Source organism: Oncorhynchus mykiss, chromosome 13 (genome assembly GCF_013265735.2).
Source record: "Oncorhynchus mykiss isolate Arlee chromosome 13, USDA_OmykA_1.1, whole genome shotgun sequence".
Lineage (NCBI taxonomy): Eukaryota > Metazoa > Chordata > Actinopteri > Salmoniformes > Salmonidae > Oncorhynchus > Oncorhynchus mykiss.
Window position 1 is genome coordinate 56,225,277 of NC_048577.1, and position 16,424 is coordinate 56,241,700.

Sequence of the window (16,424 nt, forward strand, 5' to 3'; positions counted from 1 at the left end):
ATTTCCACCTGGAAGGCTGCCAGCCAGAGGATTTCTCCGCTGTTGATAACATTCCATGGATGGATGGACGGATGGATGGAGAGAGAGAGAGAGAGAGGGGGGGGGGGATAGAGAGAGAGAGAGAGAGAGAGAGAGAGGGAGAACATCCATTCATATCCTCTGGGTTCAGAATCATTGCACACAACATGACACCTCTCCTGACTTTGTGTGTCTGTAGTCGACAAGCGTGACAAATAAGACCGGTGTTACAAAGTATACAATCACATTCTGGCAGTTTACAAGCCTTATGAAAGAGAGATGGCAGGGTAGCCTAGTGTTTAGAGCGTTGGACTAGCGTTGGACTAGTAACCGAAAGGTTGCAAGTTCAAACCCCCGAGCTGACAAGGTACAAATCTGTCGTTCTGCACCTGAACAGGCAGTTAACCCACTGTTCCTAGGATGTCATTGAAAATAAGAATTTGTTCTTAACTGACTTGCCTAGTTAAATAAAATGAAATATGTGTTTGGTTATGATTAATCTGTATTGATAGAAGGCAGTTTGAGTAGCCACTGACCCTAAGTAATCTTAACAGGACAGAGGTATTCACATGGGACTATATATATTCCTACTACAGTGAAATAGCCGACACGTGAGTATTTAGTATGGTTTGATTACAAGGAGGGTTTTTAAATATGTTGCATTATCTTTAATGTCTTTCAATAGTATAAGGGAGATCCATTCTCCCCTTTCTCCCTGCACCAGCCTCCACTGCACTCCGCAGCTGACCCATGATTCTATTCAACACTTGAACTATTTCTGATGTCACGATTTTCAGGCAATTGTTCGTATTTGGATTTTGAATATTTTATTAGGTGCAAGAGGACATCCAACCACACTGCATGGAGACACAGAACATTTAGGATAGATGAAGATGAGGTTAAAACAACAGTTGAATCCTTTTTGTTTCTCATTTCTCTTTTCACAATTCCAAGGTTGCACTGTAGGAAAAAAATACAAATGATATTTGCTGAACTGAAAGATAGACGTTGTAAAAAAAAAAAAAGTTAGTGCAATGATGTCCGAGGTGAAAAACAGTGTTGTTTTCAGTAACTTCTCTGTGGTTGTAACATCCCAAACGGATGTGGCTGTTTCCCCATAAAGGATTACAGCTTCATGGTTTGAATCATCCGCAAACAAAAAGCACATTCACTGCTGAAGAAAAGGCCATTGAACATTTTAAAAGAAGGTGTCCTTCTTCCACTAACACTCTGAATGAAATAGTGACTCAGTGCAGGGAACCACATTAACTCATGAGCAGAAATGATAATAAAATACAAGAAATTAAATCTTCTCTACAGAAATAAAAACCGACATTTATATAACACATAAAAGGACATTCATATGTAGAGTAACTTTTAAATGTTCTAAAATGATAGGTGTGTACCCCTTTAAAACATTACTGCATTATATCCTTCTCAAAGGCCATCAGAAATGTTCTGAATCCCACTGTTCTGTTTTTACGAACATATATCTTTCCAAGATGTCCCAAAGGAAGAGACCAACGTCCATTTGTTTCCTAACATCAGGTTAGTCCTCTGCATTCTCCATAACCAGATAAGGGTTGAATTGACAGGCATTGTGGTTTTGTGTTGCAGCAAAACAAGTGTGAACAGTGTTGAAGAAGCAAACTGGACACACATGTATCTACTGCACCATATTTCAAATCACTGTCCTTTAAATGGACTGGAATGAAGCACAACATTCATTCAGAACGTGGTTCTTTTTCCTTATCTCTAAGGAAATTAAAGACATTTTCTACAAACGGAAACATAGCAAAGTGTTCCAGTGCTTTTTGTCTTGTTCCAACCAGAAACATTCAGATCTCTCCTCATCTTTAGTTTCACAGTCTTCATTTTCATAGCGTCTCTCTGGCTTATATAGGCATTTTTCTATATTATACAATGCAACGGGATAGTAAAATAGCTCACATTCATCTTCTCATTAATTTGACAAACATGATATTTACTATCACAGATTATGGATAAAATCCTTCCTTGAAGGTCATCCAGTCCCTGGCTTCCCATTCCAACCCACGCTCCCCCAGTGTGGCACACAGAGCGCTGAATTCCCGGCTTCCCGCCAGTCCTCGGCAGCTTTCTGACTTTGCTTTTAACCTGCCTGGGCCGGCCGCTGCACAAAGCTGCTTGGGATGGCAGCTGCTCAAGGGGAGGAGAGGTATTAGAATAGATTTACAAGAATGTGAATGTCCTCGTCACTAATCTCTAGGGCCTTTTACACAACGAGAGCGTGCACACACCCACACACACACAAACTGCTATTACAGTAAACACACCCACCTGTGCATGTACATATGCACACACATATACACACATACAGTACGCATGCATTAACTTTGGCACTCAATACTCCCAGTGACAAGTCAAAACACATGCACACGTTTAAAATGACTCCACATGAAGTCAATGGTCTATTCCACTGTTGCCTTAATATTCTATACTCATCAATACTCATCAATATCCCTCCCTGGAACATGGGGCTTCTTTTTACTGCAAAGGAACACAAGCTCACATAACGTACCGGAGAAGTTTGCCATGCAACTCAGAAATAGCTGTCCACACAACACAATAAAAGCTTCTATGGGTTATATATTAGCTCACATTCACTGAGTACAGTACAGTGCTCGATTATCAGTTTGAAATGCCTTAGAGAGGAGCTGTGTTCAAACATGACTCAGTCAAAAGGATCTCTAGCTAAAGGAGTAAAAGACAGAATACAGAGTATAGAGTCCTCAGTCTCAAGTGGGTTCTCTGTAAAAATCCTCTAGTTAGAATCCCGTTGGAATGGGCATGAACTTGTGAGCCATGTAGTAAAGCATGGAAAATCACAGCAAAACACATTGGGAAAACAAGAAGTTGACCCATTTACTAGATCTAGGTCTGTAAACAAAGGCAATACCCGTTGAGCCCTTTTTGCTCCTTGAGGGGTGTTTCTGAAGCAGCACAGAGAGCGCGGAACCAGAACCACCTCTCAAGCCTCCGGAACCTTCGGAACCCAGTGTCATAACAACGTTACACATCCAACTCCTTTACGGTTCGAACATACGGTCCTCGCAGATCTCCAACGCCGCCTTGGATGCTCCTCCCATGACTTCGACGTTGGTGTCGATCCAGGGAACAATGTTCCCGGGCATGTAGGAGGAGCAGTTGGCCATTCCCATGATGTCCACAGGACGGAGGACCCGGTCCCACATGTTGAACTGGCTCAGCTCGCCAACGAAGGCCTGGGTGGCGTCGAAACGACCCCCCACCATGTCCTGTAGAGGGAGAGGGACTGTGTTTAAAATCCCATCAGTATACAGAAACGTCATAGCCTGGGTGATTCATCGTTTCTGCCTTCAACAAGAATTCAAAGATATCAACAATTTTGCCAAAGCTGGAAGAGAAAGACAATTCAAATCAATTGTATAGTACACCTGATAGATGAGACAGATCTATTGCTCTGTTTCCTCTGTGCGTCTGTCATTTCCCTCTGCAATTGCAATTTTATCCATGAAAGACACACTACATGCACTGTAGCTTTCCACATAGACTAGCACCACACGTGTTGAACAAAGTAGTCCACCCAATGTGACCCTACAGCTACGTAGTGTTACATTAATGGGTTCCTATGGGAACTATCTTAATAGCGTCAGTGTTCTGTACTACATGGCTGTAGAGATAGTAAGGTGCTGTCATGGAGATATCTGTTGGAGTGTCACACTAACAATGCTCCCAAGGGTGCGCTGTCACTGGTTAAGGCAGGCAGAGAGGTGAGGTAATGGTAAAGGAGTGTTGATAGCGTGACAAGAGCCTTGCCTCCCCCTTCTCCCCTGTTCATCTCTCCCTCTCCAGGGGGAACACACACACCCTCCCACTCTCCCTCTCCAGTGGGAGTAGATCAGAGCCTGGCTGAGCCTCACCTGTTCCTGTCCCAGGATGATCACCCCTCCAGGTTTAATTGGGTGCCAGGGGGCCAAGTTCTCCCCAGTGCCCAGCCTCTCCCCGTCCTGGTACGCCTCCCAGAAGCCGTCCCGCGTCGTCCAGGTGATGCATATGTGGTGCCAGCGGCCATCGCTCACCGACAGGGGCAATTGGGCCACCTGGGTAAGAAGGGTGAGATGGGCAGTACAGTGTTAGATGGGATTCACTTTTAATTGTAAGCCGCTCTGGATAAGAGTGTCTGCTAAGTGACTCAAATGTAAATGTAGAATACTTATAGGGCAAGGAGGGTAATTCATGTTAGAGGGGCAAGGAGGGTAATTCATGTTAGAGGGACAAGGAGGGTAATTCATGTTAGAGAGGCAAGGAGGGTAATTCATGTTAGAGGGGCAAGGAGGGTAATTCATGTTAGAGGGGCAAGGAGGGTAATTCATGTTAGAGGGGCAAGGAGGGTAATTCATGTTAGAGGGGCAAGGAGGGTAATTCATGTTAGAGGGGCAAGGAGGGTAATTCATGTTAGAGGGGCAAGGAGGGTTATTCATGTTATAGGGGCAAGGAGGGTAATTCATGTTATAGGGGCAAGGAGGGTAATTCATGTTAGAGGGGCAAGGAGGGTAATTCATGTTAGAGGGGCAAGGAGGGTAATTCATGTTAGAGGGGCAAGGAGGGTAATTCATGTTAGAGGGGCAAGGAGGGTAATTCATGTTATAGGGGCAAGGAGGGTAATTCATGTTATAGGGGCAAGGAGGGTAATTCATGTTATAGGGGCAAGGAGGGTAATTCATGTTAGAGGGGCAAGGAGGGTAATTCATGTTAGAGGGGCAAGGAGGGTAATTCATGTTATAGGGGCAAGGAGGGTAATTCATGTTAGAGGGGCAAGGAGGGTAATTCATGTTATAGGGGCAAGGAGGGTAATTCATGTTAGAGGGGCAAGGAGGGTAATTCATGTTAGAGGGGCAAGGAGGGTAATTAATGTTAGAGAGGCAATACTAACTGGGGAAAGAGATACATGGCATGTAGTGTGTCTTTCATGGATAAAATTGCAATTGCAGAGGGAAATGACAGATACACAGAGGAAACCAATAGCAGAGCAATAGATCTGTCTCATCTATCAGGCATACTATACAATTGATTTGAATTGTCTTTCTCTTCCAGCTTTGGCAAAAGGGGAAAGAGAATACCTGTGTTTATTCTGTTGAGCCTTTAGTCTTTGTGTGGTGAATCTTCATTTCCACTTAAGTCCAATTTTCACTTAGTCATGCATGGATGTCTATGGGAAACTTTAAAAAACATTCACTCAAGTGAAGGATAGGATTCCCCTTAAGAGCTTATTGTAGACTTTACTATCAGGGAGAATATCCCAGGGCAGATAGGGCAATAGAGCTCAAGTTGAACCGTACAATCTGCCGTAAGAGGCAAGAGAGCACAAGTACTATATATCACTGGGGCAGATGGCACAATGAAGCTTTGACTGAGACACACAACACAGGACCAAATGGAGCAAGACAACACCAGCACTTTACAAATAGCTTATAAACAGTAAAGTGACATAGGGACAATATACTGTAGAAATCGCAGTCATATGGGATTGCACTTCGAAAACAAGAGCAGAAAGAAATAGCACAGGTTACGAAAGGTTACAACATCAGCGCTTTACCCAGACTTTACAATGACATCATGGTCCACAGAGGGTTCAGCATAGGGGAGAATGGCAGTGGAAGTCATTAGCTTTATATAGAGGTTCTATATGAGCCATAGAGACCATAGAGACCATGAAATGCAGAGGCTACTGCCAACAATTTCCTGTCTGCTCTTAATCCCTCCCATGAGAAACTAGACGCTTGACCTCCAAAGGTGTTCCAGCATATCACATTTACACTAAAGTCAATCAAACAGAGCATTGATACTGTGGACCTAATTACTGCCCTCTAGTAATATCCCTGAGCCTTAGTCAACCTGAGGACGTTGGGTCTGATACCAGGAGTTTCTCCCTGACCGTGTGAGCTGGACACAAACACAGGAAGTGTTGTTTACGTAGGGCCCGGCAGATTAAACAGTTGCAGAATGTTTTTTAGTCCACACCAATATTTCAATAAACATTCTCTAATCAGAGCTCTGACAAAGGCTGTGAGGCCCAAACATTTGCAAAAAATAAACAACAAGTGATGAGGGAGTTTATTTTCTATGAACAATTATTCAACATTTCCTAGAATGCACCTGCAAGCAATCCTTAAAGGTGTGAGGGCATATCACGTTTTAGATCTGACAGGTGCAGAAAGAAATTCAATAAAACCACCCCATTGACTAAACCCAAACCAACCACTACATCAAAAGATGTTTTAACTTCCCTCTTGTCCAATAGGCAGCCAACTGCTGCGAAAGTATTGATAAAAGAAGTTCACTGTGGATATATTGTGGCATTAGGAAAGCTTTAAAGGACTGGTTCAATACTGTTTTACCTAATCTGTATTTTGGATGTAAATAGAGGGGTCCAGACACTTTTTTTTGTGATTTTACTGATTTTACTCAGTGATTTTACTCTGTGATTTTACTCTGTGATTTTACTCTGTGATTTTACTCAGTGATTTTACTTGGTTTTAAGAAACATGCGACCCGCGGAATAGACTTTATCAATGCTCGTTCTGCAGAATGGGGGCTCCGGAATAGACTTTATCAATGCTCGTTCCGCAGAATGGGGGCTCCGGAATAGACTTTATCAATGCTCGTTCTGCAGAATGGGGGCTCCGGAAAAACAACGGCTCCAAAAATACCCAAGCAAGTCCTTTTAAAACAAGACTCCCCAAATTTTATCAGCATATCGATTGCGCAACCAGGGGAGGAAAGACCTTGGACCATTGTTACTCTAACTTCCGCGACGCATATAAGGCCCTGCCCCGCCCCCCTTTCGGGAAAAGCTGACCACGACTCCATTTTGTTGATCCCTGCCTACAGACAGAAACTAAAACAAGAGGCTCCCACGCTGAGGTCTGTCCAACGCTGGTCCGACCAAGCTGACTCCACACTCCAAGACTGCTTCCATCACGTGGACTGGGAGATGTTTCGTATTGCGTCAGATAACAACATTGACGAATACGCTGATTCGGTGTGCGAGTTCATTAGAACGTGCGTTGAAGATGTCGTTCCCATAGCAACGATTAAAACATTCCCTAACCAGAAACCGTGGATTGATGGCAGCATTCGTGTGAAACTGAAAGCGCGAACCACTGCTTTTAATCAGGGCAAGGTGTCTGGTAACATGACCGAATACAAACAGTGCAGCTATTCCCTCCGCAAGGCTATCAAACAAGCTAAGCGCCAGTACAGAGACAAAGTAGAATCTCAATTCAACGGCTCAGACACAAGAGGCATGTGGCAGGGTCTACAGTCAATCACGGACTACAGGAAGAAACCCAGCCCAGTCACGGACCAGGATGTCTTGCTCCCAGGCAGACTAAATAACTTTTTTGCCCGCTTTGAGGACAATACAGTGCCACTGACACGGCCTGCAACGAAAACATGCGGTCTCTCCTTCACTGCAGCCGAGGTGAGTAAGACATTTAAACGCGTTAACCCTCGCAAGGCTGCAGGCCCAGATGGCATCCCCAGCCGCGCCCTCAGAGCATGCGCAGACCAGCTGGCCGGTGTGTTTACGGACATATTCAATCAATCCCTATACCAGTCTGCTGTTCCCACATGCTTCAAGAGGGCCACCATTGTTCCTGTTCCCAAGAAAGCTAAGGTAACTGAGCTAAATGACTACCGCCCCGTAGCACTCACATCCGTCATCATGAAGTGCTTTGAGAGACTAGTCAAGGACCATATCACCTCCACCCTACCTGACACCCTAGACCCACTCCAATTTGCTTACCGCCCAAATAGGTCCACAGACGATGCAATCTCAACCACACTGCACACTGCCCTAACCCATCTGGACAAGAGGAATACCTATGTGAGAATGCTGTTCATCGACTACAGCTCGGCATTCAACACCATAGTACCCTCCAAGCTCGTCATCAAGCTCGAGACCCTGGGTCTCGACCCCGCCCTGTGCAACTGGGTACTGGACTTCCTGACGGGCCGCCCCCAGGTGGTGAGGGTAGGCAACAACATCTCCTCCCCGCTGATCCTCAACACTGGGGCCCCACAAGGTTGCGTTCTGAGCCCTCTCCTGTACTCCCTGTTCACCCACGACTGCGTGGCCACGCACGCCTCCAACTCAATCATCAAGTTTGCGGACGACACAACAGTGGTAGGCTTGATTACCAACAACGATGAGACGGCCTACAGGGAGGAGGTGAGGGCCCTCGGAGTGTGGTGTCAGGAAAACAACCTCACACTCAACGTCAACAAAACTAAGGAGATGATTGTGGACTTCAGGAAACAGCAGAGGGAACACCCCCCTATCCACATCGATGGAACAGTAGTGGAGAGGGTAGCAAGTTTTAAGTTCCTCGGCATACACATCACAGACAAACTGAATTGGTCCACTCACACAGACAGCATCGTGAAGAAGGCGCAGCAGCGCCTCTTCAACCTCAGGAGGCTGAAGAAATTCGGCTTGTCACCAAAAGCACTCACAAACTTCTACAGATGCACAATCGAGAGCATCCTGGCGGGCTGTATCACCGCCTGGTATGGCAACTGCACCGCCCTCAACCGTAAGGCTCTCCAGAGGGTAGTGAGGTCTGCACAACGCATCACCGGGGGCAAACTACCTGCCCTCCAGGACACCTACACCACCCGATGTCACAGGAAGGCCATAAAGATCATCAAGGACATCAACCACCCGAGCCACTGCCTGTTCACCCCGCTATCATCCAGAAGGCGAGGTCAGTACAGGTGCATCAAAGCTGGGACCGAGAGACTGAAAAACAGCTTCTATCTCAAGGCCATCAGACTGTTAAACAGCCACCACTAACACTGAGTGGCTGCTGCCAACACACTGACACTGACTCAACTCCAGCCACTTTAATAATGGGAATTGATGGGAAATGATGTAAATATATCACTAGCCACTTTAAACAATGCTACCTTATATAAATGTTACTTACCCTACATTATTCATCTCATATGCATACGTATATACTGTACTCTATATCATCGACGGTATCCTTATGTAATACATGTATCACTAGCCACTTTATACTATACTATGCCACTTTGTTTACATACTCATCTCATTTGTACATACTGTACCCGATACCATCTACTGTATCTTGCCTATGCTGCTCTGTACCATCACTCATTCATATATCCTTATGTACATATTCTTTATCCCCTTACACTGTGTACAAGACAGTAGTTTTGGAATTGTTAGTTAGATTACTTGTTATTACTGCATTGTCGGAACTAGAAGCACAAGCATTTCGCTACACTCGCATTAACATCTGCTAACCATGTGTATGTGACAAATAAAATTTGATTTGATTTGATTTGATTTGATTTAGGAACGACAAACCTCTCAGTATAGTGATGCAGGTCTTTAGATGTTATACACATTACATTATGCATTTCCAAACTTTATCCGCAAAGTTATATTCCATTTTATGCAACTCGAGCGGTTTCCAGCTGTGCTACACAGAGAAGTATGTTTCTCAAAGACAAGTGAAATAAAGCATCTGGATCATTGTAAAGTCATGTCATTTACATCCAAAATAGAGATACTGTTCTATAATAGGGAACGAATCCTTTCACTCCTTACAAAATACAAAATAATGAGATGCAACAGGAATGTCAAATGGATTTGATCCAGGGAAGATATTCTCTCTATCTTTAATGAATCTCATTTTGGAGCACTAGAGCCTTTGCACCAGATGAATGGTGTACCATTGACAAAAGAACATGGTGTAACATTGTCACCATGCAGACCTGGGTCATGTTAGTTAGGTTTTAAAACATGTTGAAATGAAAATTAGTGTTATATTCATGGTTTCATCTTCTCTCACACATACACTCTCTGACCCTATCTTTCCTCCTCTCTCACACTCACTAACACTTTCATTGGTTCCTCTGTTCTCTGGTGCTGTATTGGTTCCTATATTATCTGGTGCTGTATTGGTTCCTCTATTCTCTGGTGCTGTGTTGGTTCCTCTATTCTCTGGTGCTGTATTGGTTCCTCTGTTCTCTGGTGCTGTATTGGTTCCTCTATTCTCTGGTGCTGTGTTGGTCCCTCTATTCTCTGGTGCTGTATTGGTTCCTCTATTCTCTGGTGCTGTATTGGTTCCTCTGTTCTCTGGTGCTGTATTGGTTCCTATATTCTCTGGTGCTGTATTGGGTCCTCTGTTCTCTGGTGCTGTATTGGTTCCTCTGTTCTCTGGTGCTGTATTGGGTCCTCTGTTCTCTGGTGCTGTATTGGTTCCTCTATTCTCTGGTGCTGTGTTGGTCCCTCTATTCTCTGGTGCTGTATTGGTTCCTCTATTATCTGGTGCTGTATTGGTTCCTCTATTCTCTGGTGCTGTATTGGTTACTCTATTCTCTGGTGCTGTATTGGGTCCTCTGTTCTCTGGTGCTGTATTGGGTCCTCTATTATCTGGTGCTGTATTGGTTCCTCTATTCTCTGGTGCTGTATTGGGTCCTCTATTCTCTGGTGCTGTATTGGTTCCTCTATTCTCTGGTGCTGTATTGGTTCCTCTATTCTCTGGTGCTGTATTGGGTCCTCTGTTCTCTGGTGCTGTATTGGTTCCTCTATTCTCTGGTGCTGTGTTGGTCCCTCTATTCTCTGGTGCTGTATTGGTTCCTCTATTCTCTGGTGCTGTATTGGTTCCTCTATTCTCTGGTGCTGTGTTGGTTCCTCTATTCTCTGGTGCTGTATTGGTTCCTCTATTCTCTGGTGCTGTATTGGTTCCTCTATTCTCTGGTGCTGTATTGGTTACTCTATTCTCTGGTGCTGTATTGGGTCCTCTGTTCTCTGGTGCTGTATTGGGTCCTCTATTATCTGGTGCTGTATTGGTTCCTCTATTATCTGGTGCTGTATTGGTTCCTCTATTCTCTGGTGCTGTGTTGGTCCCTCTATTCTCTGGTGCTGTATTGGTTCCTCTATTCTCTGGTGCTGTATTGGTTCCTCTATTCTCTGGTGCTGTATTGGTTCCTCTGTTCTCTGGTGCTGTATTGGTTCCTATATTCTCTGGTGCTGTATTGGGTCCTCTGTTCTCTGGTGCTGTATTGGTTCCTCTGTTCTCTGGTGCTGTATTGGGTCCTCTATTCTCTGGTGCTGTATTGGTTCCTCTGTTCTCTGGTGCTGTATTGGTTCCTCTATTCTCTGGTGCTGTATTGGGTCCTCTGTTCTCTGGTGCTGTATTGGTTCCTCTATTCTCTGGTGCTGTGTTGGTCCCTCTATTCTCTGGTGCTGTATTGGTTCCTCTATTCTCTGGTGCTGTATTGGTTCTTCTGTTCTCTGGTGCTGTATTGGTTCCTCTATTCTCTGGTGCTGTATTGGGTCCTCTATTATCTGGTGCTGTATTGGTTCCTCTATTCTCTGGTGCTGTATTGGTTACTCTATTCTCTGGTGCTGTATTGGGTCCTCTGTTCTCTGGTGCTGTATTGGGTCCTCTATTATCTGGTGCTGTATTGGTTCCTCTATTCTCTGGTGCTGTATTGGTTCCTCTATTCTCTGGTGCTGTATTGGGTCCTCTGTTCTCTGGTGCTGCATTGGTTCCTCTGTTCTCTGGTGCTGTATTGGGTCCTCTGTTCTCTGGTGTTGTATTGGGTCCTCTATTATCTGGTGCTGTATTGGGTTCTCTGTTCTCTGGTGCTGTATTGGGTCCTCTATTCTCTGGTGCTGTATTGGTCCCTCTATTCTCTGGTGCTGTGTTGGTCCCTCTATTCTCTGGTGCTGTGTTGGTCCCTCTATTCTCTGGTGCTGTATTGGGTCCTCTGTTCTCTGGTGCTGTATTGGTTCCTTTATTCTCTGGTGCTGTATTGGTTCCTATATTCTCTGGTGCTGTGTTGGTCCCTCTATTCTCTGGTGCTGTATTGGTTCCTCTATTCTCTGGTGCTGTATTGGTTACTCTATTCTCTGGTGCTGTATTGGGTCCTCTGTTCTCTGGTGCTGTATTGGTTCCTCTATTCTCTGGTGCTGTATTGGTTCCTCTATTCTCTGGTGCTGTATTGGTTCCTCTGTTCTCTGGTGCTGTATTGGTTACTCTATTCTCTGGTGCTGTATTGGTTCCTCTGTTCTCTGGTGCTGTATTGGTTCCTCTATTCTCTGGTGCTGTTTTGGTTCCTCTATTCTCTGGTGCCTATCTTCCTGTATACTCTGCTCCTGCTCCCCCCTCCCCCATCTCTCCCTCCCTTCTCTCTCTCTCTCTCTCTCTCTCTCTCTCTCTCTCTCTCTCTCTCTCTTCCTTTCTAGTGTTTGTCTGACATACACACATGTATAATGCATGGTGAAACCAGAACTGTGGGGAAAACTGGCTCTGCCAATAAACCAGATGCCCAACACAAACCCAAATCCAACCCCACAACCGAAAAAAACCCACCCTACTTCACTTCAGCCAAACTCTATTCCCTCTGAGCCCCTAGGTTCAGTTATCCAGCAGTAACGCACAGAAAAAATAACTATCAGTGTTGTTTATTCAAACACCACGATTGCCATGGTTGTATTCCTTTGAAGACAGAAACCGATGAAATATTAATTGTAGCTTCTTTTTGAGCACATTGGAAATGGTCTTCCTTCAAAAAGCATTGCTTAACAAGGGGGGAAAGTGTCTGATTCTCAGTATTAAATGTAAATATTGAAGCGACCTTAAGCCAACCTAGGACCCTCGACAAGAGGTGTGGGCCTCTTGGTGTAACGGCCATGGTGTTGTGTCGATAGTCGCTGGACCCAGGTTCAAGAACCTGTTGGGTCTACCCCTGAAAACAGACTGGAAGGACTACAACATGACTCCATTTCAGTTCCTTTTCTGTGCTGGCTTGATCGTTCTGTGTCTATTCAATCGTCACGGTTTGTTTTTGTAATAGAAAATGCACAATGATTGATGCTCAACTGTAACCAAGTTCTTTAGAGTAAATGAGTCTTTCGTCGCCATAGCCCAGGAGTTGTTTTTGTCATGGACAATCAATAAAAGACATGGACTTACTTTGTCGTTGACCAACAGCTCTATGGGGTTGTTGCCCCACTCGATGAGCACGATCTCATTGGCCTGTCCTGGCACCCCGTAGGAGAAGGGGGTTCCTATACCAGGGCTGGCGCTGGACTTCAGCCACATGCACACTGTGAAGGCATACATCTCAGGGAGACTCTTCTTGATGCGTCCGTATAGGTAATTGGTGCGCAGGGGGAGAGACACCTTGAAATCCTCTGGGGACTTAAATGCGTTGTTACCTGAAGACAAACAGAGATGTGAAAATGATTAGATAATGATTAGATAGAGGTAGTATCCATCACTTTCATCGGTCATGACCTGCACTGTTCACATACAATACCGTGTCTGAGTCTGCCCATATAGGGGGCTCTTATTGAACCGGCTGTAAGGGTTCGATGTTGGACTGTCGTAAATTGGCTGTAAGGGTTCGATGTTGGTGATGGTGATGGTGATGATGACAGCGGTGGTCGGTGCCGTTTAAGATGAGGGAGGACAATTCTTTTTTTTAATTGGACTTATTTATGTTACAGCATATTAGATGGCTGTCATTCATATTCCATTCACCCAGTTCAATGTAACATCCATAGATTTAAGCTTCTAAATTATGCTCAAATTTTCCCTGTACTACACACAGCCATCATGACGTTGCTACAACCTAGCCTATGAATTAAAGTTTACAACATACAGTAAGTAGGTGCACACAGGTCGAGAGAAAGATTTGAGGTGACAGACAGTGACACATGGACAGACAGTGACACATTCAATACAGCCTTGCACAATCTTGCCTGTATCTAGCTGATCTAGGGTGTAATCATTAGTCCAACAGTTGCAAACGAGAGTTTCTATTGGACAAATTCAGGTATGTTTACCTCCGTTTTGTTCCGTTTGCTTTATTCGGCGGAATGTTAACTTTCATAGCCATATACAAACATCTTGTTGCATTCCTTCTCACATCTACGTGCTCTCCTCCTCTCACCTTTTCCCTTCGCTTGTGGACTTCAATGCACAACACATCATCTGTCTGTGATCAAGCGGAAAAAATATTTCCAAGCCAAACATTCAAATCATAACCACTGCACACAGCCTACTTCGTTGTCACCATATTAGCTAATGTAACGTCAGAGTCAATATAGCTAATGTAAATAACGCATTAGTAAACCTGCTACAGTCATGCAGTACAGTGGACAGTTAGTAAGCAGGTTAGCAGTTACACTAGTGTACCAGGGTCGCAAAAAAATTGTAAAACAGTTCCAGTGTTGGATAGTCATATCCAGCTAGCTAATACTGTAGCATCCCTCTGAGTCGGGTGTTTGAGTAGGCTAAACTAGCTAGCTGCATTTGCAAGTATAAAAAAATGATGAAATATAGCTCTCTCTTTCTCTCTCTCTGTCTCTCTCGCTCCTCCTTCATTTTTTAAGAAATGAATTAGCCTAGGTAAAAAAAATGTGTCACCCATATGTAAAATGTATACACGCATGACCGTAAGTCGCTTTGGACAAAAGCAGCTGCTAAATGGTATACATTACGATGAGGATTGAACATGAATACACATGTGGATGGGCACTGGTTAGTGGAAGTATAGCAGCCTGTATTGTTTTCAGTCTTAATTGAAACATTGAGGAGGTGTCAGTAAGACAGCATATTGTATACACATCTGTTACAATGAGAGTGAGAGAGAATCAGAGACAGTCTGTCTTTTTGGAAGCAGTGAGAAGAGAGTGAGAGCCAAAGAGAGAGAAACACAGAGAAGAATGCAAGAAAATAATGAATTAGAGGGAGAGAGGGGCAGAATCAAAATGAGAAGACTCGGGTGCATGGAGAGAGCCTGATCAATGACAGACATCAGATGGTTAGACGGTCTCTGCCTCCCCACCCAAATCTCAGCATAAGTCTCTGCTGCTATAGTAACAGCTATTGGGGATCCCGAATAAATGAAATAATGTATGTGTGTTGTAGTATCCAAAATAAGGAAGAAGAGGCAGTCACAGTCAGAATGTGAGTGGTTGGGTCTGTAGTCAAAGGAGGATCGACAGGGATGATGAGGTTCCTGAATTTCTCTCCAGCTATTTTCTGATCTCCAACAGAGAGAGAAAATAAGCAAGGAGAGGCAGAGAGAGAGAGAGAGAGAGAGAGAGAGATAATGGATGTGAGAATCAAAGAAATAGAAACAGCAAGAGAAGGCCACAGAGAGAGGATGCAGGGGGAGGTGAGTTTTTGGGGACCTGCAAAAATAGAGGGAGAAAGGGAGTGAGGGTGGGAACGAGGGGAGTGAGGGGGAACAAACCCCCTACTCTCCAGCTCTGTGATCCCCTCTAGCCTGGGTAAATAAAGCTGTAGAGTGAGAAAGAGTAAAAGAGCCAGATAGAATGAGGAAAAACAGAGGGTGAGAATGACAACTACAGCTTCCTTTACTTCTCTCCAGCTCTGTGATCCTCTGGCCTGAGTAAATAAAGATGGAGACTGAGAAAGAGTGAGGATGAGAAATAGTAAGATTGAGGGAGGGTCAGTGAGAACATATCCCTTACTTCTCTCCAGCTCTGTGATCCTCTCCAGCAGTGAGGTGAGGGTGCTCTCGGTACGCTGACGGTGGGCAGCCGTCTCGTTGTACAGCTGGCTCTTCTCTTCCTCCAGCTCGGCCACCTTCCTCAGAAGCTGGCCCTCTAGGGCCCCCAAACGGTGCTTCAGCAGCTCCCGCAGCTCCGCCGGTAGGGGCCCCACTGCATTCCCACCCGCACCTGCTGCTGCTGCTGACGTGTTGGCACGCAACTGCTGCTGCTGTGGTGGAGGGAGGAGAGAGAGAGTTAATCCCCTATCCGGACGTTCTGTCATTCAGTCACAGGTTGTGTTCTGCTGTGTTCAGAGTGGAGGTAGGATCAAGGAACAGGGACAATATATATGTTGGGGAGGTCCTTTCAGGGACCCGTTGGAGTAATAATTAAGTGCATCACCCCAAACACAAAAACAAACACACACAAGCACACTTTTGAAAGTGATTCATTTGAATTAGTCCTGCTTATTTATGAGGGGTCTAACCCCAGAAGATGAAATTTGCCTTGTGCATAAGATTTTGAGAGTTAAAAACGAATATGATGGAATAATCTAAATCACAGATTTTTTTTGTCATGTATTAAGCATATATGTGGAGAGAGAGAGAGGAAGAGAGAGAAGTATATATATACAGTTGAAGCCGGAAGTTTACATACACTTAGGTTGGAGTCATTAAAACTCGATTTTCAACCACTCCACAAACTTCTTGTTCACAAACTATAGTTTTGACAAGTCAGTTAGGACATCTACTTTGTGCATGACACAAGTAATTTTTCCAACAATTGTTGACAGACAGATTATTTCACTTATAAT

General features: G+C 44.5%; 1 protein-coding gene across 1 annotated transcript in view; it reads right to left on the bottom strand.

Annotated features, from left to right (window-relative positions):
• Positions 1 to 1,766: 1,766 nt before the first annotated feature.
• The window catches only part of LOC110515093 (neuronal pentraxin-2), a 23,883-nt gene continuing 9,225 nt past the window's right edge, over positions 1,767 to 16,424 (bottom strand). Inside the window, exons 2-5 of the mRNA XM_036941589.1 lie at positions 15,590 to 15,839; positions 13,059 to 13,303; positions 3,960 to 4,139; positions 1,767 to 3,314 (exon numbers count right to left, since the gene is read on the bottom strand). Of these exons, the coding sequence (XP_036797484.1) occupies positions 3,087 to 3,314; positions 3,960 to 4,139; positions 13,059 to 13,303; positions 15,590 to 15,839 (903 nt within the window). The 3' untranslated portion in view covers positions 1,767 to 3,086. The remainder of the gene's footprint in view (positions 3,315 to 3,959; positions 4,140 to 13,058; positions 13,304 to 15,589; positions 15,840 to 16,424) is intronic.